Source organism: Pleurodeles waltl, chromosome 6, assembly GCF_031143425.1.
Source record: "Pleurodeles waltl isolate 20211129_DDA chromosome 6, aPleWal1.hap1.20221129, whole genome shotgun sequence".
NCBI lineage: Eukaryota > Metazoa > Chordata > Amphibia > Caudata > Salamandridae > Pleurodeles > Pleurodeles waltl.
The window spans coordinates 1,103,677,017-1,103,704,232 of NC_090445.1; the positions used below are offsets into that span (position 1 = coordinate 1,103,677,017).

Sequence of the window (27,216 nt, forward strand, 5' to 3'; positions counted from 1 at the left end):
CAGCGTCGACCAAGACGACAACGGTGAGTACCCTGCCTACCACGAAAGGGAGGGAAGTGGAAAATTACACACCCGCATGCCACATACCCACCTGACACCGACTGCCACACCCACACACGCACAGCAACACCCTTACCCATATACACACACACATGCACACTCACATTATGCTCACGCACAATATGAACACACACCACGCCCAACACACGTCACTCACATCCTAAACAATACCACACGTAAACACACCACAACACTTTTACCCAGCCACACAGAAACTGATCACAAAACCACGGCCGACACAGACATCATGTAGAAGACAGGCATACCAGACACACATACGGCACACAACCACAAGTGCTATCCACACAAACACGGCTACCATACTATGACGCTATCGTCCATACCGCTCACTCCACCCACACCATGCACAACAACTGAACACAGATCACAATCAATCACACACACCATCCACACCAACTCCAAACCCAACACCACACATACACCATTTTAGACACAAATAAAGACAGGGGCAAAGCTAGGAAAATAAGTGATGCTGTCACACAATCACAATACACATGCTCAGATGAGGAAAACAAGCCACATACCAGTGTACATGAGGCAGTCATAGTCAAACGAAGGACAACTTAATCAAATTGAAGCAACTGGGCGGGTTGGGTAGTTGTATTATTTTCAAGAACAAAAGGGGAAACAGCAATTATGTACAAAGAGTGCCAATTGGCAGTTCATTGGTCCATGTCCACGTGGCACAACAGTGCTAACTTGACTCCTTACACGACCATGGTCTCCACAGGGCAGGGGCATCAATGGGGCAGGCACTTCAGGGCAAAGGGGGAGGGGTTGGTGGTTTGGACTCAGGTTATGAACGGGGGGCTTGGGCTTTAGCTTGGGAGGGGAGGGCTTGGCCTTAGCTTTTGATGGAGGGCAAGTGGGTTTTGACCTGTGGGTGGGAGCGGGATCAGGCCTCTTCACAGGTGTCTTCTTGGAGGGGGAAGGGACATGGGAACCGGAAGGAAGGTCTAGGGATGATTGTGAAGTGGAGGTACTGGGTGTGGGTAGGCCACGGGAACGCGCAGGGCGAGACGGGGTGGTAAGGAGGCTCAAACAGGTCAACACAGGAAAGGGAACGTTTTTTAGGAGCATGTGGAGGGGCTGTGGAAATAGGCGAGGGAGTGGAGGTAGAGGGAGGGGTCATAGGACGTGTAGGTGTGCTGGATGTGGATGCAGGGGGGTGCTGAGTCTGCTTGTGTGTGGTGGATGAATGTGGGGTGCCTGATTGGGTGCATTTACCTGTTTTAGGAGGGGGGAGTAAGGATGGGAGAGGACAAACAGGTCATGTGAATGGAAGTTGTGGTGGTGTCTGCTTGTCGGGTGTGTGTGCTGCAGGTGCCTGTTATGGTTGTTCTGGTGAGTATGGGTGTGGCATCTGGGGTGTATATCTGGGTGACTTCTGTTGTGGTGACTGTGTCAATGGGGGCAGGATCTGGGAGTGGGGATGCAGTGTTTGCGGGTGTGTATTGTGAGGTCACTGTAAGGGAGGAAAGGGTGGGGGAGACAGTGGAGGACGTGGCTGTTGTCATGTTTGCATCTGTCTGTTGAGTGTGTGCATGGCTGCAGTGTGACTTGTTGTGCCTGTGTGTGTCCTTGTGTGGCATGTGTGTTTTTCTGTGTGCATGCTGTTTGGCTTGTGTGCTTGGGATGAGTGAGGGATGCTGGATGGGGCACAGGTGGTTGGAGGGGGTACGGAGGTACTAGGGACACTGGCTGCCGTCAAAGAGGAGGCCAGAGCCTGAAACGATCTCTGGAGGCCAGACAAGGCACTGTGAATGCCTTCCAGGTAAGCAGTGGTTTGCTGCATCTGGGATGCCAGCCCCTGGATGGCATTCACAATTGTTGTCTCTCCCACAGAGATGGTTCTAAGGAGGTCAATAGCTTCCTCATTGAGGGCAGCAGGGCTGACTGGAGCAGGGGCTGAGGTGCCTGCGGCGAAGGATACGCCCACCCTCCTGGGTGAGCGGGCACAGGCAACTCAGTGGGGAGCTACTGGGAGGGCAGTGCTGATAGGGGGGTGGCAGACTGAGAACGTTGTTGGGGTGGTCCCAGAGGGGTCCGCCACCACCAGAGAGCTGCCATCGGAGGAGGAATCAGAGTCTAATGTTGCAGTGGTAGTAGGCTCCTCCATGGAGCTGCTCTGCACTCCAACCTACAGGTACCCTCGCCATCAGTGGACTATGCCTCCTGTCTCCCGTGGGCTGCAGCATCCCCACTCTCTACTCTGCCTGACGATGATGATCCCCACAAGGACCCAAGAAAACAGAGAGGGAGGGGGAGAGACATGGAAAGGTATGCAGGCTGTGAGTAACTCAACTAAGATACAGGAAGGCACACATGCAGTACACCTCAGTCTAAGACCTCACCTTCCCATAGCCTTTGCACTACAGGAATGTGCCAGTGATAAGGATTACACCTGCCTCTTTGGAGTACACTACACTGACAGTGGTGCCCTACAGATTCACTGTACATGTCCTGCAAATCAAACTGAGGAACGCATTCACTGCTCAGATGTATTGAGTACCACAATGTCACTTTGCTAAACAACAGGGACACTACCTGACTGGTCTACCCAATTCCCACCTTACCTGGGTACACATGCCACCTACACAGCATAGTAATGAAAGCCGGTCAAGAAGCTGAACACCTGCATACCCTGACATCTATGAGTCACTGTAATAACATCCTTTCTTCCCATTACCTACCATCCCCCAATACAGCTGGCATGAATGACAGTGTGAGAACTCACCCCCTTATGGCTGCTGTGGTGCTTTCAAGCGCCCACCCAACGCTGGGTAGGCCACTGCCAGTATGCGGGCCATTAGGGGGGTCAGGGTCTGACGTGCACCCTTCCCTCATTGGGAGGACATCCCCAGCTGGGTCTCCGCAGTCTTCTGGGCCCAGCGTCTCAGGTCCTCCCACCATTTCCTGCAGTGGGTGCACCGCCAACTACAGACCCCCACAGTCCGCATGTCCTTGGCGATGGCTCACCATAAACCCTTCTTCTGATGGGTGCTGACCTGCATGGGAGACCTATAGGAAACCACGTTTATGTAGACGTACCACACATGTGCTGATATAGGGTACAACCGCACTGACATTAGTCCACCATACATTCCATCATCTGCATACAGGTTCACATGGATGGCCTATTCCACTACTCCTATACACTTGGTGATTCTACATACACACACAGCAATAACACTCACTGCAAGGACAATGTTGATCCACTCACCTGCTCCTCTGGTCGCCCATACAACTTGGCACACAGGATAGGACCCCATCCACAAGCTTGGTCAGCTCCTTCTAGGTGAAGGCTGGGGCCCTCACCCCTGTTGCACGTGCCATCTTCGCAACCAGATGCAGGACACAGCAGTACACGCAGTGGAGTTGTGGTTGTGCTGAGTGCAGGAGTCAAGTGGCAAAGGAAAATCAAAATGGGGTGATGACTGCGGTGGTTCGCACCGTCACTGCCAGCAGCGATCATGATTGCCCCTGTTCCCCATAGATACCAATGTTAACCAATGAGGAATTGCGCGGCTGTACAGACCGCCTAACGGCATGACGACTACCTCCAGCGGAGTTATGTCACTTCCATACATCCTCTGCTTGTAGGACTGGAAACTACCATTTTAAGTGCAAAATGTGTAGGAGTTCAGTCTCTACGCGCCGTCCCTGCTGTCATATTTGATTGTTGATGTTAGGTGCATAATCCATACACAGCAATACATGCCATATGTGATGTATTGCACTAGTTGGATGCATGTGTAGGTTGAATACCACTGTGAAGACTTGTTGATTGTCACAATGTAAGCTGTATACAACTCTTCCATGATTGGAAGGCTACGTTAGTGCAATTGTGTGTGTGTACACATCATTCTTAATGTGTGGCCATGGTGACATATGTGTGTTAGCCCTCCCTAGTTACTGACCCATGTGGAGACTGAGGAATGCACCGGTCTAAGGGCCCATAGTTGACCTGGCAACCATGGAGGAACGATACATTTTATTGACCTACCGTCTGAACCAGATTACTATACGTGAACTGTGTGCCCAATTGGAGCCAGATCTACAGCCAGCTCTACGTAATCCCTATGATATTCCCCCTACTGTGCTACCTGTGCTACATCTTCTGGCCAATGGGTCATTTAAAGTGACAGTGGGCTTGGCAGCAGGTGTGTCACAGCCAATGTTCAGCAACATCTTAAGGGATGTCCTGACTGCCTTGCTGAAACACCTCCACAGCTACTTGAAATTTCCCCAAACTGCCCACTGTGAAACCTGCTTTCTATGCCATTGCACACATTCCTTACGTGACTGGGGCCATAGATGACACCCATATTCCCTTCATTCCTCCCAGGGTAAATGAACAAGTGTGCAGGAATAGGAAAAATGATCACTCCATTAATGTACAGGTGGTGTGTTTTGCAGACCAGTACATCTCCCAAGTGATTGCAAAATTCCCTGCATCTGTGTATGACTCTTACATTTTGAGGAACAGCAGTGTCCCACATCTGATGGTATGAGTACAAAGAGAGAGAGAGCCTGGCTTGTGGAGGAGTGAGATATGCAAATGCTGTAGCTAGCAATCTGCCTTTCCTACTCTTTACCCTTGACGCAATGGTGATATGTGCTATGTGTACCCACTCTTCCCAGGTGATTCTGGCTATCCTAACCTGTCCTAGCTGTTGACACCAGTGAGGTATCCCAGGACAGGAGGTGACCACTGCTACAATGAGGCACATGGCAGGACAAGAAGAGTAATCGAGAGGACCTTCGGCCTACTGAAGGCAAGATTCCGGAGCCTGTATATGTCAGGTGGATCCCTGTGCTACTCCCCAAAAAAGGTATGCCAGATCATTGTGGCCTGCTGTATGCTGCACAATTTGGCACTAAGAAGGCATGTACCTCTACTGGAAGAGGAGGAACGACCTGATCCACTGGTGGAAGCTGAGGGGATAGAGGACAGAGATGACGAAGGGGAGGAGGGTGATGTGGACACCAGAACTCAACTCATTCAGCTGTACTTCCAATGAGGTCAAGGTACATATTGCCTACTGTATCCCACAACATTGCCTACGTAGATTTGTGTTCAACCAACAGATTGTACTATCAGTGCTGGAGACACAGCAGTGTGTGTGTGGTGCAATGTGTGTGTACTGTCACATACCCCTTACTGCTTCAAGTGTTTTAGGTCTCCCAATGGTAGTTCACACACAGAAGTTGCGTTTTCCTGAATGTGTTTCCTGCCTTCACATGTATGGATTGTTTGGACATGCTGCATGGATAGAGGGTGTGGGCCAGTATTGCTGTCAGTATTTGTCACTCAACACATCCTCAGTACTTGCACACCAACCAAGAGTCCCTCACAATGTAGGCGGGGGTAACCTCAGCTGATGCAGATGGCCCTCCAGTTGTACAAATGTGCAAAGCTGCATTTTGGAGTCACTTTCTGGTGTGTAGTGCAGCTGACATATGATAATACTGGTCAGTCAAGAAGTGACAGTACTCTGGCAATGATGTACAACTTTGGACACAAAGCAGGTACTTGTCATGTAACAAACTGTACCTCAATGTGTGCTACATATCTGTCCCTCACAGGTCTTTCTATGGTGGTATTCCCTTTACCATGCCTTGTACATGTAAGATTTGGACATTCCTGCTGCAAGTGTTAGGAAGCCATTTCATGATTTGGAATGATGTGTACCTGCTAACTATCAGGCTGGCCAATTTCAGGTACTGTTTCAACATATGACATTGATAAAGTTGTTTATCACGTGCATGCATTGTGAATAAAGCACAAATACATTTGGTGTGATTGTACACTGTTTGTTAAGTGAATCAAAATAAGGGATGGGGAAATGCAAGGGAGTGGACTGAGGGTACACAAAATTGTCAGTCTGGTGTTCACAGCTGTTGGTGGCACAGGTTCAGAGTCCATAGGGCCATTGGAAAATTGAGAAATGACAGTAGAAAGTCAATAAGGTGTGTCAGTGGCACACAACAGAGACAGTTCAGGAGAGGATCACTTCCTGGCGGTGGGTTTGGTCTTGGCTGCAGTCTCTGAGGGATGTCTGGCTTGCCGGCCACGTTTGCGAGGGGGTTCGTGGGCTACAGAGGAAGGGCTACCAGTCCACTACCAACAGCAGAGGTGGAGGGCTGGGGTGTCTTTTGGCTTGTGGAAAGGGCCTGCATGCAGGTGGAGATCTCACACAGGACTGCTGTCATGTCCTGCAGCACCCCTTTAATGGAGGCCATGGTGGCACTGTGGGCCTGCCATTGCTCCATGGTCTTCTGATAGTGTTCACTCTGCAGCCTCTCAATCTCCTGCAACGTGAGCAGGATCTGGCCCATCCTCTCCTGGGATTGGTGGTATGCTGCCAGGATATGGGAAATGGCCTCCTGGCCATTTGTTTCCCTGGTTTGTTCCCTACCTTGGCCCACAGATGTCCTCAGACCAGAGGTTCCCCGATGGTCATCCAGATCCAGACATCCCGCTGAACTGTCATCACTGGTGCCTTCTTCTGCTGGGGGACTGGCACTTCCTGGCAACTCCTGGCAGCTGCCATTAGCAGCAGTACCTGTTAAGTAGAAATACATTTTATTGTGTGTCCTGCAGGGTATTTGACTGTGTGTCAGCTGGGTATTTGACTGTGTGTCAGCTGGGTGGCAGTAGTGTTCACATGCTTCAGAGGATATAGCATTGACAGTCAGTTAGTTGTTGATGGTGGACACTGCATATGTGTTATGGTTTCACACATTAGCAGTGGCATGTGTTTCCTTCTGTTCATGTCCTCTGCCCTGTCATTCCCATGTCCCAGTCAGCATCTGCCACCTGTTTCTTGTGCTTACATCCCGATTCATCTGCATGCAGGACTCCCTTTGGAATGGGTGCAGTTCATAGTTATTAGTGGGATGGGTGATGCATTTTGGGACTTGTAATGTTTCTGGCATTACATGCAGGGACTGGTGGTTGTGTGCACATTGTTTGGGTGGGTGTTTGTGCGGTGTGTGGGCATGCAGGGGATGGGTGTGGTTGGTTGATGGGATGGATATGGGATAGGGTATTTTGGGGTAGTTACAAGGGGAGGGGGACACATGCTTTTCAGGTACAGGTGGTGGGAGGGGTGTGTCAGTGATTTACCAGAGTCCAGTCCTTCAGTGACTCGAGTGAGGCCCTCTGGATAGCCAAGACCTTCCCTTCCCACTCGGTCAACTCAGATGGAGGTGGTAGGGGACCACCGCTAGTCCTCTGGATGGCAAGCTGGTGTTGTGATGCCATGGAACGAACCTTCTCCCGCAGGTCGTTCCACCTCTTCCTGATGTCGTCCCCTGTGTGTGGATGGCTTCTCACTGCATCACCTTGTTGATGATCCTCTGCCATAGCTGCATTGTCCTAGCTATGGATGTCTGCTGGACCTGTGCACCAAATAGCTGTGGCTCCACCCCGATTATTTCATCCACCATGGTCTGCAACTCCCTGTCAGTGAAACAGGGCTTCTTAGGGGGTGCCATAGTGGGTTATTTGGGGAGATGTGTGCTGTGGTGTGGTGGTGTCGTTTGGGGTAGTGGAGTGTGTGAGTTAGTTTGTGACAGGTGTGGAAATATTTGATGGTGCTGTTGCGGGATAAGTGTTTGTGAGTTGTAAGCGGCGTGTGGGGATTTTCAAAATGTTCAATGTGGGGTGTTGCTGTTGGTGAGTCCATTCGGTGAGCGCAGCAGTCCGTACTGCCAATGGCATACTGCGGTTGAACGACTCCTGTGCTGATAAGTGAGTCGTAATAGGGAGGCCGGTTTGTTCTTGCTGTGGAGGGTGCAGAGGCGCCTGTTTCCCACCATTGTTCGGCCTGGCGGGGTCGGATACCTGGGTATTTTCTGGTAGTTTTGATTTTGGAGTCGTAATAGGGTAGTATTTTTCCTGTGTCCACAGGGGTCTTTTGCAGGCAAACAGCACGGCGGTTGGCTGTAATTACCGGCGAAGTCGCAATGAGGGGCAAAGTATGTTTTCCAGTGAAAATTATAAAGTGCTTATTTAATTTGCAGAAGTAATACTGGTCATGCCTGTTTTAAGTATAGAAAGACTGTGCTCTGTACGTTTACTCATACTCACATCTCCTTACATCTGATACTCACTGCATCAGGACTGTGTGGTTCCCAGGATTACTAATGAATTTAATAAGTGCTATATTCAAATGCTTTTATAAACAAATTCCTGGACACAGTTGGTGGTTATTCACCTACTCCTTGCTGTAGAAGTGGTCAACTCTGTCAACAGTATAGTGCTTTGTGAAACCTTTAAATGGTGAATTACACCAGATTAAATTGTAGTCATGTATTCAAACCACCTTAAATGATGCTTAAGTGATGCTTTAAGTATGCTCGCAATAGCTCTTCTGGGCTACATTAAGGTGGTGATCCTGTTTTGTGGACCTTCAAAGCTCTCCAAGTGTCCCCATGGCAACTGTTCTATTTTAAGTCAGTCCCAACCTTTTAACAGACATCCTGTTGTATTTTGGAACTTGAAATTCTGCTGTTAACATTGTATCTATTGCTCAAAAACCCCAGCAGTAAAGTGTAGTTGGGTAAATTGTTGGGATTAGGTCAGGGTATCATACATAACAGAGGGGCACACTGAAGTTACAAATTCTGTTGGTATGAGAAAGTTGTGAATCATATTTTCACCTCTGTGCCATGTGCGTCATGAAAGCACTCTTTTCACAGGTGGTTGTTACTACAACTTGGATTAAATGTCCAAAGCCTACGATATTTGGCAGTCAACCTGCAATCAATACTGATTTGTTAGAAAAAGGGGCTGATGTATCAAAGTGTCATGCCCATTCTTTGTCTGTTGATGAATGTGATAGTACATATCGGCCCTGATTCACATGAGCTTGACATTTCACCAATCAGAAAAATAATTATACACTGCCAAAAGACCAAACATGATTTTGATATTCCCAGTTTCTCTATGGTTTATACAGTAATTAGATCAGTGATAAAACATGCTTCTAAACCCGGTACCTTAAATCCAAGCACACAAGCTGGAGGTAACAAAAAGAAGAAAAAACAATATTTTAGTGGCATTCTTAAACAACAAAGGTCAACCAGAATAATCGTATACCAGGCTTTCTTGGTGTTACCTAGTATAACAAAGTTACATTGTGTGGCCCACTTCAGGAAGAGAAAAATGTCCCATTCTCCCTCACTTTCCTTTCATTGAATGGCATTTTTGTTTGTGGTTGTGGAGGTGTTTATCAGTGTTTATATGTTTACACTGATGTGGGTGGTTTTACTTTGCTGGAGTATTATCAGTTCTCGTAGGTGTAAACCCAGATCAGGGTAGCCTAAAAACAACAAATGGGCAAAACTGAGCAAAAAATATTTTTGAAAACAGGAATGTTACGATATCAGTGTAAGAAAGTTCTTAATGCTCCCACTGTGAAAATGTATGGACGAATAAGCCTGTGTATATACGGGCAAAATAGGCAAATGAAAGCAGTGAAGAAGTCATAGGCACAACATGAATGTACCAATACCACTTACTTAGTTGCAATGATTCTCTTAGAAATTCAATTTGAGCAAATTACGTTTCGTTTTGTTTTTTAATTCAGCATGGCACATTATTTCATTTTGGAAATTTGCAACATTGAGTATGCAGTGAGAATATGTCATGTATATTTTGCTAAATTAATGTGCAAACCTAATGCCCTGCAGGTATACCATAGTGCACCATTGTGGATTACAGATTATACTTAACATTGTTTTGTAGAATTCTATAGGGTAGCACATGTCACTTAAGGGGGGAAAGCCTCATAAAGGCTTATACCTTTGTGGTAGCCCACTGTGCCCTCAGCAAAAAGCCTAGAAATTCTTGAGAGTAGAAGGAAGACAGCTTTTGTTGTGACAGTGAACTCCTCTGGCCCGTAATTACCTCTTTAAGGATGTCAAAATAAACTAAATAATGTAACGGAAGGGCGAGTCTTCTTTTACTTAAATTGCTTGCATAAAATGATCAGATTTGGTCTTTAAATCCTTAAGGGCCACAAATCATTCAATATCAGTCAAACCTCTCACCACTACCATAGCCGGAGATTCAGCCTTGGAGCTTGTCTCATCTGTGGAAGAGAAATTAGCTATTCCAGCATGATCATATGAAATTTAAATAAGAAAATAACTGTTGACTAGAGTGTAAGGAGTAATACAGCCTTCTTTAGAAAATGTACTGCAATATACTTATCCAAAATAAAGTTTCTACAATATCATGCTGGTTTTTGGAGAACTTGTCAGTGTAAAGATTTGTCTATGAGATCAGTGTACACACTCTACACTCTAGGAAACAATACTGCATAAGTGGTAAAGGACATTAAAGATCATTAAAGTTAACAGTGGTCAATTTAATTAGTAAATCAAGAAGTAACATGGCTAGCTTTAATGAAGCAACACTACCTTGCACTTGTCGCACACACTTCAGTGCATAATTGAGAGCATCAACTGTACTGGGTTTGCTTCGATTCAGTTTCTCTGCAGGCAAGCGGCGCTTCATCTCTTGGACCATATACATCAGCTCTTTTTGAGATTGAGTCGGGTCTGGTGGCTCACTACAGAAAAGAAATATTTGCAGAGTCAATGAATGCCCCTAGTTAAGAATGTTTTTCAACAACGAAGACCGATACATGTTATGAAATGTAAATTTGATTGTACAGAAACCTTGTGTATCATTTAAAAACAAAAATAACAGAGAATCTCTGTAAAAATAAACATATCCACAACAGTCCTGATCTTTTTTGCGGAATCCACACAATTTCAAAGGCTACAATCAGCAATCCACTGGTGACTAGAACCAACTCACCTAGATGACCCAACCACACTCCACCCAACATGAACTGAGATTAGACAACAAAACCCACATTTCCTGCACAGAGGTTGGATCACAAACCAGTACCATGATAAACGAGTTGAGAACACCAAACCTGAAATACAAACAAACCAAATCAAACCATCAGACCCTACCAACTGGGGGCTGGGATGATACCACCATATCAATTTTGTATATGCCAAGAGGAGCAATAACAGCTGTCAAGAATCGACCTTTGGTGAGTCAGTAGCAATGATCTTAACATCAAGGTAACCTCAGAACCGGACGCACTCCTAGTTGTAATTTTTTTTTTTAATTGACAGATACAAAAATACAGGATAACCAATAAGGATGTACTGCTTATTAACTCTGCACTTCTTCAACTATATACATTTTCAAAGTATTCAAAGTCCGATTTCCGTACCTATTCATGAAAACATAGCACTGTCTCACTGTCCAGTCACATTAAATTCAACTAATTAGATGGAGGATTACATTCAGTCTTTAGGAGAGAGGTGCATTCTAACTGTCACAACCATTTCTTCACTCCCGATGGATACTACCATGCTGACTTGGTTGGTTGCTGAAAACAGGGTGACATCAACTACCACAAAAGTCAAAAGAAAATATCGGGCCAACCTTTCTCCTAAGGACATCACCATCATTGTAGCATGTCCTTCTAATGGATATATTTGAAATTTAATATCACTACATTAGTTAATTTTAGTGAAATTAATGTAATTTGCATGATCTACACTTTCAAAGTTTACATTTTAAAGGTGTCATTATTACTGAATTATGTTTAAGTTTTTATTGAGCTTTTTATCAACATAACAAACAGATGTTGACATTATTTCACAGCTTATAAGAAAATCCCTTCTTCCCACAGTGTGAATTCATTTCATTTGTAGCCAACAATCCCTTTACATTCAACATCGTTTTTGCTAGTTCCTTTTCTCTAAGCCACATATTATTAAAGTGGTCAATATCACTTTCCAAGGATGTGTTTTTTGTGACATTTGCCTTACTTTTTTTATTAATCCCTAGATTTTCGATGATGGTCTGATGTCTGCTGGGTCAAGCGCTAGATCTTCCTTAAGTTCTTATTTTTTAGGTGCATTTTATTTCACATCATTCATCAGGTACATCCCACTCTATTAGGTTCCTTTTCCAATTCTCATACCTGAGACTACTGATCTAATCCAGTAGATATCCACTCACCTTCTGGCCAGAACCAATCCCTGTGCTATCTGTAGAGTCTTCATTTTGCAACATTTCTTCTGTGGAAGTATACCAAACAGGCACTGTTTGATGCTTTTATCTGTTTTTATCTGCTTTTGTTCCTGTGGGTTGGCACTCCATGATTATGGTCCTCATTACTAGGCCGCCCACCAAACTCTTCCCACCTACGAACTGCTTGAGCGTCCTGAAGCCCGCCGTCCCTAATAGGACTTCACTGCAGGGCCGGCAGGTAGAAACAGTGGTTCTGCCTGCCGGCCCTGCGGTGAACAGGGCCTTAACATTGATGCCAGCTCCTAATGGACCGGGCACCAATGTGGCAGTGCTGCGGGTGAAGCAGCACCCTTCACGCATTCCACTGCCACTAATTCGGGCAAAGGAATGTTCAATGGGGCTGTGCAGGGGGGCCACTGCACTGTCTATGCCAAGTGCATGGGCAGTGCAGGAGCCCCCCAAGTCCCCCATTCCGCCAGCCTTTTCATTGCGGTCTAAACCACCATGAAAAGGCTGGCGGATGGGGACTCCTAATCCCCAGGACGGCTCTCAAGCAGAGCTGCCTTGAAGGAAGAGAAACCACCAGGACCGCCAGGCTGCCGGCTTGCAGCAACCTGGCAGTCCCTGTTTTCCGACCGTGGCGGCTCCGCCACGGTCACAATGTGGCAGTCCCGACCGCGAGTCTGGCAGTCATGCGACAGCCAGACTCGTAATGAGGGCCTATATCTCAAAAGCTCAATATTATGGGAGAAATCCATGTCATAAGCAGGGAGTCGACCAGTATATCACCGCATCTACTACAATTCGGTGATCCATCTGGATATATTATTTTCATTCTTGATGTGTAATATATGTTTTATGTAGTTACTGCGCTTGTATTATGTTCCCTCATTATTCTTACACAAGAACTCTGGATAGCTTTGTAACTAGTGTCCTACCACCAACTACATTATGTTTTGGTACCATTATGGTAGCTCCTTTCGGAATGCACAGGAATAATGTCAACATTTCCGTAGTAGTGATCGCTAATTTCACGTATTGAAGGAACTGACCTGGGCCTACTCCCAAAACCGACATTGTTTCTGCAAAAGTAAGGAATCTGCTGGTTTGGTATAGGTCTCCTGCTGTGTTGCATCCATCCTCCTTTTTCAGTTTGTTTTAAATTGATTTAATACACCGTAATGGCACATTCAGAGTGATAGGTGGCCTCTTCAGCATTGTTTTCCTGCATTTTCCCAAGGAACTCCAACAAAACGAACAAAATAATGGAAAGTGTTTGGCATATTTCATCCTCTCAAATGTGCCTCTGGCAGTGTCCCTTTCAGATAGGTTCCAGCAAGTAAATCTCTTCCCCAGTTATTGCTTTCATCAAATCATCTCACTTACTGCTATGTATGTGTGGCTAAGTGGTACAGGAGCATTTGAAAAATGTCCAATCCGCCACTGGTCTGTGGAAGTTTTAGTGTGGCCAGTTTAACAAGGCTGCATTTACCTGACCGCAAACCCATGTACATAATAGTGCATCTAGTTCTGCAAAGAGTGTAAAAGGAAATGGGCACATAAAATTCTGAAATGTGTACAAGCACCGTGGCATAAACACCATCTTCACAACAGATACTGCCCCCACAATCGGTAAGGGCAGAAAGCAATTGAGAGCTTTAGATGCGTCAGGATTCTCCCCGCCTGCTTTTCCTTTGTGACTTGGATGAGTTATAACACAAGCTATTTAGTAACCATTTTATGGGTAAATGCAGTAGATCCTTCTCTTCTTTCTAAGCTAGCATAGACTTGGCCCACTTGGTAACCAGACCGCCTACTTCCTTAAATTTTTACTTAGTTCACCAACAACAACAACAAGGTCAGGAACCAATCATTATTTAATTTTATCAGGGTGTCATCTGCATACACCCTTGGGCTAGAATAGAGGGTAGCCTGCAAGCCAAGGGTTTCATTGCTATTGGAAGCAGCAAAAAAGACAGTGCGCAGCCCCGCTGTGTGACTATTTCCACTTTACAGCTGACCGAGAACCAACCATCTGCCCTCACTTTGGCTGCGGATTCCTCATATAAAAGTTTTAAACATTTTAAGAAGTTAAGGTCGAACTGTATTCTTCCTATCATTGTCTACTGTATATATAGTCCCATCCCACTGTGTTGAATACAGGTTTGAGTACTGAATGCTGCCAGTGCAAACACCTCATCCAGTGTAGGTAGGAGTAATCAGCATGTGAGACAATATTGTAATATTATGCATTATACAATATGAACCCAGACAGGTCGCCATGGATCAATGTGGTCATTACTCGCGTAGCTTGGTTACAAGGGTTTAATGACAAGATTATCATCAGTATTCAAAATAGAGTTGGTTGAAGGAGGATACCTGATTAGGATCGTTATTTGGTTTTGGAATTAACACTGCCTCCCTCTCCTTCTCATCATAGATGGGACAACATCCTTCGCAATTCTTTCTTCGTGTACTTTCAGTTTAAGCAATTTATTTACCAGTACTTCTGGTGCTACCTGGTACAAATATGAAACCCAACTGGTGTTTTTCCTTTTAGCACTTCTGGAAGGGTGTCTTTTATCTCTTCTGGGGTGAGCGGCATAACAAATTGTTCACAATGCTCCTCGAACAATGTGGGTCTTCCGACTGAGGTCAGGATATCATATTATGGTTTGCTGATTCATTGCTAAGGGTTGCTAAAATGCTAAATATGTTCTACATTTGTCATTTGTCCTCATTCTGGATATTAAGTCTGGTCTTGTGTCTTATCTCAATCGTATAACACCCATGTTAGCATTTTTATCTATTTATTGCTTTCTCTTTCTACAATTAGTAAGTGTATATTTTTTGGCTTAGTCCGCACGTTTTTTATATGTCTTCTGATCTCCATGATATGTTTCATTGTCTCTGTGGCTAGAACAACTTTTTTCCAGGTCTATTAATTCTTCTTCATTAAGTACACACTAGTTGAGTTTTTACACCATTTGCCTGTGTCTCCAAGTGCTATTTTTAATAACTCTTATTCTGTTATTCTTCTCTCAATTAATTTGTCGTTATGCTGGGAAAAACTTATTTATGAACTCCCTTACATGTGTTGCAAAGGTTTGGTCAGTTAAAGTTTTGGGCTGTAAGCGGCAATCAGGTGTTCTTGTTTTCCTACTGCATAGTCCAGACTACTATAAGTGAAATGTACCTGGGAACAGTAAAGAGAATATTTTAGCTATTGGATACAGATTTTTTCAAATACCCAGCAGTTCAACCTCTTGTATTATTTTTGAGTTGGTTTTATTCCTGGTTTCACATTCACTTTCGGTGAGTGTCTAACTAGTTGGCCATGTTTTGCATAGTTGAGTCTCCATCGAGAATGCACGTAGCATCTAAATAGGATGAGGCGCTCAAAGGACTTCTCTAAAAAGCTGTTTGTCATCTACATAAAGTTCATATATTTGTACCAAGCATGTCTGGAGCCTGCTCGTATGACCAACACTATCGGATATCGTCCTTCTATGTCAATATGTACATTCAATACTAAGGCCTTCATTACGAGTCTGGCAGTCTTAAGACCGCCAGACTCGTGGTGGCGGTCCGACTGCTGCGGTTGTGGTGGTCCGACTGCCACATTACAACGTGCGAAGCCGCCACGGTCTGGATGCCGACACCGCCATGTTGCCGCCAGTCGACAGCCTGGCAGTCTCGGCGGTTGTAATCCACCAGCACTGACCTGGGGATTAAGACTCCCCAATCCACCAGCCTTTTCATGGCAGAATGGGGGCATCAGGGGCCCACTTTGGACCCTGCACTGCCCATGCACTTGGCATGGGCAGTGCAGGGCCCTCCAAGGACAGTCCCATTGCGCTTCCACTGCCCAAATTGCGGGCAGTGGAAAGCGCAGCGAGTGCTGCTGCACTTGCCGCACCGCCACATTGCCGCCAGCTCAATTACAAGCCGGCTTCAATGTTAATGCCCTGTTTCCCGCTGGGCTGGTGGGAGGAAACACAGTTTCTGTCTGCCGCCCCAGTTGGAAACTTGTAATAGGGCCGGCGGTGTTCTGGCTGCATGCTACACTCGTGATGAGGGCCTAAGATACAAATATTTGGGTAAAGATATTCTGAGCTTAGCTCACTTTATGATTCAAAAGAATGAAACAGTGGTCTGTAAATCCAATTTGTTACTGTGGACCTCATTATGAGTTTGGCGGAGGCCACGGGACCGTCTCAAAAAAAGTCTGGCGCTCATAAGAGTGCCAGACCCATAAAGAGGGCCTGTGTGTAATCAGTCTACATTATTTATTGGAAGGCAGGTGAATACTGAAAAGGCTTCATGAAGATGGTGGTGAAGAAGAGGGTGAATAAGGCAACTGCACATTTTGTTTGTGAATGTTAAAATAAAATAAAAAGAATCCCGGTACAAATAAATGTATGCTGCTGAAAGAAAGGCATCAGGGACAATTCCACAGGAGCGCATGCCAATTTATCTCACCTGTTGCTGCTACTACTGTCCCCTGTGGATTTACTTGGTCGCCGGAAAGTCGAACTTGACCGCCTCTTTGATCCATTGCCTTTTAAGTATGTCTTGCTGGACTCGTGCCCGTTGAAATCGTTGCCACTGGATTCATGTTCATTGAAATCGTTGCCTCTGGGAACTGGTCCACTGAAATCATTCCCACTAGAATCTTGTCCATTAAATTCATTTCCACTGGAGTCATTTTCATGTGATCCAATAGAGCGCATCTCCATGTCTTCCTGGTGCTGAAAACCCTGGTCTTCCAAAGTCGGTTTCCTAAAGGTGGCTGAAGCCTCATTCTCGGCCTCTGATGTAGAGGATGCAGCCCATGGTCCACCATGGTCCACACTAGCACCATGGAGTTCAGAGCTCATCATGGGTTCATCAACTCTTAATGCAGTAGCAGCATGCTAAATGACCATGGTTAGTGATTTCTTGGGTTCCCTTCAGCTAGCTGGACAGGTAGACATCATGCACCTTTTAACAAAGAGTATCTATAAATTAAACTACAGAGGAACGGGATGTAATTTACTGCTGAGAACTTCCACATTTGTGAACCCTGAGGTGTTCTGTATCTTAAACCATGGTAACTCGGTGGACTTAAGTCAGCAATAGCTTCAACCTGCAAAAGAAAAGAAACTATGAACACAATTTTAAATCAAAGGAGTTCGAAAAAAAAATCAGCACGTTCTTAAACTCTGTCAATCAATAGGAATAAAAATGTTCTCAAACATTAAAACTCAAAAAAAGCCAAAACGTTAGAAAAGCTAGATGTAAGTTGGCACGCATTTAGCATGTGATCTAAAGCAGCTTTATTATTCACCCAAAGAACGAAGCTTGCGTTTTTCATCTGCAATTACTTTATTCAGTGCTATATTTAGGTAAAAAAGTCAATTAATTTAGTAAAACTGCTACTTCACAAAGCACATGGACTCTAAATGAACAGGCATAATTTTCGATGACTCAAACCATAATTTACCTCTTAATTTCAGCAAAAGCATAATCAGCCATGACGGGCAGATCGGTATGACCAGGTGATGAGCAAACAACACAACACTTTTTGTTTCTTCTTTTATTTCCTTCATTTCCATGAATAAGTTTGCATTTTCTATATAAATTATATGTTTGTCAGTACGATATAAACTTCAATGAATATTAATAGAATCCTTCTGCCTTTTTGCTGAGGTTGGAAATGTAATAAGATTCAATATTGTCTCTGTAATGAGCCACGTACTTCGATTCTACAAAAGCAACAGTACATTCAAGTGTAATTGGTGTTCTAAAAAAAGATTACAAAAAAGAGTACGCAAACAGTAGACGAGCAAAGAATTAAGAAAAAAGACAAAACGTACTATTACCTGTTTGATCTAAACCCATTCCACAGGTAGTATACAACGTTCCAAAATACATATTTCTTCATGCGAAATCTAAGTGTACATCGTTGAATCTGAAGAATCAACCGAAACATTCCCTTGCACATAAGATTTTTTTTTTCTTTCACAGGAAAGTTTTAGATCCCTCCCCCCAAAAAATGCATTTATATTTTTTTAGAGAGAAGATGAGGATTTTCTTCTCATTTTCAAACTGGAGAACATTTAATCTAGCCCATGTGCAAATGTTTCCAGAATGGCAGGCCAGCTAATTTTTGCTGAATATCCACAATCAGGTTTGTGCATTCTCACCAACTTTTACAGGTAGACTTATCAGGGATGGAGCACAGAACCTCCCCCAGTACCATATTTGTAAGCACACACACCTAAAATATTGGCAGAAGTTCCATGTGTGCACATCTCCGCGGATAGGAAACGCTTAAACCACTCTAAATTATCTGAATCATGAATGTGATTTTTTTCTTTGAAAATTCATTTTTTCGTTTAGCTATAAAAAAACTGATGCATCCAAAACACAAAGATGAAATAACAGGACACCTACCCATACATGTGTAAACCAATTGCTATAATCCGGGGGTGGAAACATGTGACCCACACTTTTGTAGTACACTTACCCTCGGAGTTCGTGAATTCTGAAAAGAAATGCACTTTCTTCTTGTGAATCCGGCGCAGTATATGTCATAAACTGTCAAACATCCATTATAGATTTTATTTTACAGCGTCAAAAAAACACAACAGCACACTTATTCCAAGCACAATGACTAATTGCAACTCGTATTGGAATAATGCATTTAGAGAAGAGAATAATCATCAGGTCACACATTTAAACAGAGGATTATAATCATTTAAATGTTGTTACTAGAAATGTGTTCTTCCTGTGTATATGCATGATTCTTCACCTCCGGAAGAGTGTGAATGTAAAGTAAAGCTAGGTGAATAAAGGGTGCACACATTTTCCTGTTGTCTAGAGGTTCTGTAAAAGGATGATGCAATCTGTGACTGGGAGTAACACAGTCAGTTTGAGTCAGCTGTTGACTCTCCAGTCAGGCTTTTTGGACACTGATGTAACCTCCGCTATGAAAGATGTAAATCTGACACAAGTTTACAGTGCCTGGGAGTTAGACCTGACTCCCTTGGATGGTAATCCCCTCCAAACATTTTACCTTCACCCCTCCTGTTTTGCTGAATTTGTTTTATGTACACTGTACTACTGCAAATCAGCACTAAAGTGATTGCACTCCCTCCTTAAATCAAGGTACAATAGGTCTACACCTAGTTGGCACATTTAATTTTGCTTGTAAGTCCCTAATAAATGGTACTTCATGTACGCAGGACCTCTAAATACTACTTATGGGTCGTCAGCACACTTTGTGCCACCCTCTGAAATAGCACTTTAAAACATGTTTCAGGTCTGACACCGGAGCCTGTAGTGTAGTTTAAAATAAAATTTCAGCCTGGCAAATAAATCTTTGGCCAGACCTAAACCTTCTTTTTAATACTTTTAAGTCACTCCTAAGGTAAGCCCTAAAATCCCCTAGGACAGGGTACATTGTATTTAAAAAGTAGGATATGTGGGATTAGGTCTTACATGTCCTGTCAGTGAAAAACTCCTAAAGTTGTTTTTCACTGTTTTAATGCCCATCTCTCCTATAGGATAATACTGGGTAACCTTATCACATTTCATAAGTGCAAACTTTTGATTGCGAGAAGGTAGAGAAATACTTCTTGTTCTCTTTTCTTTGTAATTGTAATTTAAAATCCTCTTTAAAGGTAAAGTTGGATTTTAAGTTACACATATAAAAATGACAGTTTTAGAAAGTTGGAGACTTGTGACAAAATCTACTGTGCCGTTCTGCCAGTAGCCTGTGTCACACAACTCTCCTGTTGTGGGTTGTGTATTGCTCCCTGTCAGTAAGACAAAGAAAGCCTAGGTGTAAGCAGGATGGGTCATCTGCTAGGGTGGCTATGGAGGGGCTATACCCAGATTCACTTACAAATTCAATATTGTCTCCAAGACACAGTAAGAAAGCTGACAGCAGGCCTGCCCTTGCTATTGGCCCCCTAGACAGCTTGTAGCCAGGATCAGGAAAGAGGAAGGCAAGACAAAGGGGGCATCCCCACCCAAGGGCTGGCACTGGGTATACTAAATGGCTTCTCAGGTCTCAAATCAGATCTCTTCTGGACCTGTGGAAGACTTAGAAGGAGGACTGCCTTTATGCAATAAGGACTGTCCTGCTCCTAGAATGACTGCCCTGCTGCCCAAGGGAGGAAGACTGACATGCTTCCTTGAACCCAGGTCCTGCTGAGTGACTCCAAGGGATAGCTAGCTATCCTCCTGTGAGAGCTACAAATACTCAACAAGCTTGCAGAGACCTTGGCTCCTGCTGCTGGACTCCAGGTCCTATACCATTAGAAGTGGTGTTGGTGGTACTGCTCTTGCCTAACCCTAAAAGCTTAGAAACTTTTTCAAGCGATTCTGCTCTGAGAACCAAAATGAGACCTGGACCCACCGGCAAGTCGATCTGATGAAGGAGCCTCAGCGGTAGTACTGACTGTGCTACTGCTCCCGACTAGGGTCTATGCCCCAGCAAGAAATCCTTTTCAGTAGCATCTTTTGACAAAGGTATCTTGCTGTGTGGAGTCTTCTTCGGCACCAGCCTGCACCCTCATCCCACTGAAGGAATCAGACCTCCCAAAAATCTTCTAAGCCCGAAGGTAGAAACCTTCACTGCAACTTCCTGTGATAATTACCTCCTCTCAGCCACAGGCCACAGCCCCGCTGAAGACTCTATCTTCTCCAGAAATCTTCAAGAAATTTTAAGAGTCTGATAGTAACTATAAGAAAAAAAGAGAACCTACTACCTACAGCCAGCCTGCGCTTAAATGCGGTCGAACGTAACTTGTGACTTTGACCAGGTCTCACGTGACCATGTACCCACGAATGACGCTTTATTCTTTTTGGTGCCATTTTACACAAAAAAATCTTTAAAATCTTAACTCTGATTCTACTGAATGGGTTCAATTTGTTTCAGTTACATTTTGTTTATTCAAATGTATTCCATTTTTCTAAATTGGTTTACATTTTTCATGGGTTGTGTTTTCACTCAATTACTGTTTGTGTGCCACATACATTTTATTTTCTACATGTTAACCATAGGTTAAACCTGACTGTTTTGTGTTAAGCTACCAGAGGGTTAAGTACAGGTTTATTCAGTGACTTTTGTAGTTCACCCCGAAAGCGATTGTTGTTTTTGCCGAAGTGCGGCTTCCACCCCCTCTCAACTAACAACCCAACCTCTTACACTGGGATGACAGCAATGGGTCTCTACAATTAATGTATGCAGATAAATCTTTTAAAGGAGTTTAAACAGGCTAAACTCTATCTTTTATTGTATGATTAAAATCTAACACATTCTATGTTTGGGATTATATGATACAATCCAGGATAAATTTATTGAATAAGATTAAACAGGGTAATTAATTCCATGTTATATTGTATGACTTGGCTTGATTTAATAGAGCTATTGCTTTCTTTTGATTAACAGTAGACCCTTAGACGAAGGACCAAAGAGGGTCCGAAATGCACTGGAGAATGGGGAAAGAAACACAAATGAAATAAATGTGATCTAGGTATCGAAGAAATTTTCACACAAGAAGTTGTAAATCAATAGGATTTATTGCAATAATATTAATAGATTGTGAAACTCCAGAATACAGATGAAACAGGAAACCGGACTGGGTAACACACAAATAGTACTTAAAGGAAGGCACTCCTATATCGGACATGTGCAACAACACATGAGATTTGCACCCAATATTAGAGGATGACACCTGGAAAGCACTTTAAAATAGTGAAATATTCCAGCATAAGAAGTGGCAAAAAAGGAGTGCACGGGCTATCCAAAGGAATTCCCAGGGACCAATTAATCAAGGAGTGAACCAACACATACTCCTGTGATTGATTTGGTGAGCCAAGTACAAAATGGTGGCATTAATCCCAGGAAACAAAATGTTTTATCATTCAGGGTACAATGAGGCAGAACCAACAGCATTAATCAAAAAAGGTTTCTCCATGCCCACTCATATCCATGTTTTGAATTTTATTGCTGACAATTAAATTTGATTAGAGATAAACCGATTCATTGCTATGTACAACCTCTAAAATGCCACTGTAAGTCATTTGGAGAGCTACAATTTGAGATTAGCTGTTTAATATATAACATGTTAAGTGAATCATCTTTCTAAAAAAAAACCTGATCAACTAATATTACTCCATTTACCGTCCACATAACATCTTTCAAAAACAGTCTTGATTTATGTAGTACATTCAACATTACAAATGTATTAAAAGTACTACTCCTGTTTCCTATAAAAGCACAGTGAAGCATTTATAGCATTCTCAATGTTTTAAATTCTGCTGCCCGATGCATTCAGAATAGAAGTGTTTCTGTACTTATATATGTCACATTATGATTTGAACAGCATAACCACAAAGGTAGAGTCGGAACTGTGCACAAGTGTGTAAACTATTTTCTCCAAATTCGCTGTGGGACTTCCTATATTGCTGAGTTGTTTATACTATCCAAAAATTGAACTCATAGGTTACTGTAACAGAGCTTTAGATTTAAGTCCCACCAGAGTTAACTTCAAGTCTCTTTTGTATTTGAGTTAAATGGGAGTTATGCTAACCGTTGATGAATTTGAACATCATACTCCTAAACAACATAGTTTTAGCAGGCAATTTGTTTGACTGCTGCACAAATAAATTTGCAATTTAACGCCTCTAGATGAGTCGCCCTTTGCGCAGGCTTGTCGCAGACGTTTTTAAGAGCTGTGTTAATTCTTGTGCCTGCTACAGTGGGATCTCAGGTCAGAAGTGCATTAAATCTTAATAAGTTCTCGACATGCAAGACTGGGTACGTGGTGATTAGCCCGACGAATAGCTGTGGGTTTTCTGGGATATTAAGTGAATGATGGGTGAATGTGATCTATAACTAATAAGACAGACTGAAGTAGCAACTCTCAACAACTCTGTTAAATGAATTAATAGATCAGTTGACATTACACAGAATAAGACACATTGGTGTTTTCAGTAATCACTGAGTAGTGTAACCCTTTTGTTAATAGTCACTGGACAATAGTGAGCAAGTGAGTCATAGCTTTCAGGATTTACTTGAATTTACACTGGGATATATTGTATGTGGTATGAATCTGGGTCATTAAATCCCTGTTAGCTACAATGAATTGGAGTAATAATTTATGCTGTACAATGGTTATTTGGTGGGGAATGGCATTCTACTTGGGGTAGGCAATGGCTTTCTAAGTTTAAAGTGAAATAGCCTAAGTAGGCCTGACTATTTTGATAGTAGATGGGCATAACTGTACATCATTAAAAGAAAATGCACACGCTAACAACAGGTAATTGAAAAGGTACCTGAGAAGTATACATTCTTAAGATTGGTCACTCTGAATTTGCAAATGATTTGATGCTGAAAGAGACGAAAAGCTGCGCCACAAGGGAAAAGGTGGTGCAGAAAGAGTAGGAGACTGCACATTTTCAAGTGCGGATGAAAACTGTGGGGCAGAGAATAATTACTTTAAAAAAGCATAATAGGACTGGAAGCAATAAATGACTATAAAGAGTCAGGTCAACTTAACACAGTAATTGACCACAAGTAAGAATCTGTATCACTCTTTTTATTGCTAGGTTTGAATTGCAAATATAGCTGTGAACCTTAAAGATGCACAGGAGCAGCTGGAACCATTTTAATTATTAATCAGCTAGACAATACCTTTATCCTCACAAAAGACACTGAAAACACCAATAAAACAGTAGGGGCTAGATGTATCAAAGGGTTTTACCCATTCTGTGTCAATGGGAAAATGCTTTGGTACATATGGCCCTAGATGAGTTGCACAATGCAATTACCATTCTCAATGAATGGAGGGATATCCAATTAAGAGATATTCAATCATTAACTATTGATTAAATAAACTAAGCAGAGACAAAGATTGTATGATAATTGATTTGCAAAATGCAAACCTACTTTGAGTGAGTCACATGCTCAAATAGTATGCATCGAAGAGTCATTTAGTGCCAGGAAACTGACACAAGGAGATACCATTCTAATAGTTTACAAGCTTTGGGGACTAAACGTAAAACACATAAGGACCACCTGCATGCTCGCCAGCAAAAGGTAAAGGATTCATAGAGAGATATAAGAAATTAACAGCGTCAGAAAATATAAAAGAGCAATTAGCTAGTGTCCACCAAGAGCTCATTTACGAAAGGCTTTTCAGCAACAACTATAAAAGTAGATGAATGAAAGAAAACTATTTTGCTCACGTGTGCACGTGAACTTGAATGTGTGAAATTGCAAGAAACTTCCTGCGAAATTAAAATACAGGGATGCACAGGAGTAACCCATCTACCCCAGGGAATACTACAACATCTTTATCACACCACGAAGGAGTATATCTGTCACTGTTCTGCCTTTACTGAGGTTAGCACTTCAAAAAAGGAGTTCTAACATGACTATCTATTGCGAACATAAGAATGATGAAGTCTAACAACTGGAATATGCAGGACATTCAGAGAGTATAACAGATCAAGATACTACTGACACCATAGGTTCAGTGATTTAAACCACTTAACTGAACAAAGAGATGGACTTTCAACAGCACATGAATGGTCAGCAGCAAGGCCCAGATCTTCAGAAAGGTGGGCACTCACTATACAAAGATAATATAGAGATCAATACAAATTCAGATAGAGACAAAGAAAGGGACCTGGAAGAGGACCAGAAAGAACGCTGCGGGCTGTGGGCGGTGCTTGACGATGAGGAGTTAGCGTGGGAGGTGCATGACAACACTGCTGCTCTGTGGCTGTTGCGGCAGCGGTTTTGAAGTCACAAGGTCTCTGAGCTCCAAGGGATATCGACAGCGGCAAAGCCAAGTAACGGGGGTAGCCTGCAGGAGAAGGGGCACAGGTGTAGCTCAGCTGCAGCGCTGCTGTAGTGCTGTCATACGGTAGTACAGTGACGCCGCTCAGAGCCCCTTCGCCGCCAGCTTTCCCTCGAGACATTCCACGGCTTTCCTCGACCCCCTGCATCTTCGCTGCTTCTTGCCTCCCGGTGTTTCCCCTGCTCAGCTCCTTCTCTTCCACCTTGGCTCCTGCAAGGAGCCCCAATTTGTTCCTGTTGCCTCACACTCACTTTGGTAATTTGACTTGGTCACTCCTTCATCTACTCACTCCTTTCAAGTGGCTCACAGTTGTAGAGGAGGGCAGTCTTATTAGTTTTCATTGACAGTTGGTTGAGCCCCAAGTAGCGGAAGCGGCCTGTCCAGGTCCGGGTGTGGCTTGCTACCGGTGTATACTACCAGCACCTCCCCAGGTAGATCTTTTTGTCTCAGCCTCAGCAGGAACAGACCAGAAATGTGGAGGTGCTGTGGTTCTTTTATATCTTGTGCGGAGGTGTGGTTGCGACTGAAGAGCTTGAACGCCCAAAGGACTATAAGGAAATGTTTTTTGACCAAGTTAAGGGGGTGTTGCGGCAATAGTGGCACACAATGGTAGGAAGCTCACTGTTCCCATGGAGGCGCCCCATCTAGGTTTGGGTGCAGCTTGTGGGCCCGGTGAACCCTTCCCCTTCCCTGGTGTCCCTGGAGTCCCTCGCTTCTACCCTCCACATTCGATTGGATCACCTGGCAAAGTTCCTGAGGTATTTTGGAGTATATAATGACGACAAAAAAGCTTTGGTCATGGAGAATTCTATCAGCCAGACTCTGTCAAAAAACAAAATATAGTGCTTCAAAAGATTCCCGTTTGTTGAAGACTAGGGGGCAATCGGGGAAGTTCCCCCACCTGCACTTTCAGAAGGCCTTGAGTATGCCAACCCTACTAATCACCAACAAAATTGAGGGGCCAATTCTACTCAAGGAGAGAGGAGTGTCTGGAGTTTCCCCCCTTGATTAGTAATGAAAAGGAAGCACTGCAGATGTTTCCAGTCTCTCAGTCATCAATCTTGTTGAAATGCACACTACTGGATATATCACCCTTGCAAACGTGTCCTGGGGCAGTAAATAGAAGTACAGAGTTCCCTCATTTAGTAAAGCCTACAATACAGCCTGTAGCTCAGAAAACGTCAATAGGCTGGTATTCTAGCACTCCAAGTCATGCAGGTGAGAGGGCATCAACGTTATGATTGACTCCTAACCTGTCCTTAAATCCTCCAGTTGATAGTTCAGCCGACTATGTGTGCTATTCTAGATCAGTCCCAAAGTCTGCAGACTATCTCATTGTCTATTACACCTTTACTGGAAAAACATACAGATAACTCTGGCCTCATCCTTGATATTTTGATGGTTATTCATAAGGAGATGCCTTTAACAACAGCTGGGTCTACGAATGGGAATAGTTCAACTGTTCACGTACACAGAATGGTAGATTCAAGAACGCAAGCCTGTCGCTTTAAGGTCAAGCACCTGGGTAAGGTAAATCAATGTGGCTGGTCTATGGATTTAACCAATCTTGATGATCTTTTTAGAGAACGCGAGCACTCCAACAGAATGGCAGGCATTAATGGGCTGGGTGGCCCTACGCAAATTCTCGGGCATGGAGAAGTATGAATGTTCTTCCAATCTTTAAAAAGAAGCATGATAAAGTTGAAAATATGCTCCCCACGGCCCAGAACGCCAAACGGGAAGATGCCCAGAAGTTGGGCAAAGCTAGAGACAAGGAAAGAAAAAGAAGAAAGCTAAAAAATAAATTGAGAAGGATAACTAAGAGAGGTCAAAGGAGAGTTAAATTCCAAAACCTAGAACCACAACCGGAAACCCAGATAAAAGAGTATATAGAACAAGTTAGTGGTGTAAAAGAAACTGTCTGGGGGAAGCCATATTCGGAAAATCCAGAGGACTTCAGTGACGTCACTTCAGGCAAAAAAAATTATAGTCTAAAAACTCATAAAGATAACTGTCAGGTAAGGCACATGGCCTTTGTAAATAATACGTTAGACGGTTCCGATGGGGTATAATCGGTACCTAACCTCAATGTGAATCCATTAGCACTGATGTATACCTTGTTAAGTGGGTCAAAAAATAGGGATTCGTAAGCGGGGTGGGCCGCATGGGTGGCAAAAGGGAAGGGAGGTGGCCGAGAAC

General features: G+C 43.7%; 1 protein-coding gene across 2 annotated transcripts in view; it reads right to left on the reverse strand.

Moving 5' to 3' along the window:
- The window catches only part of PER3 (period circadian regulator 3), a 476,770-nt gene that overhangs the window by 352,605 nt on the left and 96,949 nt on the right, over positions 1–27,216 (reverse strand). For both annotated transcript variants that reach the window (XM_069240206.1, XM_069240207.1), the window contains exons 3-4: positions 16,640–17,285; positions 10,516–10,667 (exon numbers count right to left, since the gene is read on the reverse strand). In XM_069240206.1, the coding sequence (XP_069096307.1) occupies positions 10,516–10,667; positions 16,640–17,040 (553 nt within the window). In that variant the 5' untranslated portion in view covers positions 17,041–17,285. The remainder of the gene's footprint in view (positions 1–10,515; positions 10,668–16,639; positions 17,286–27,216) is intronic.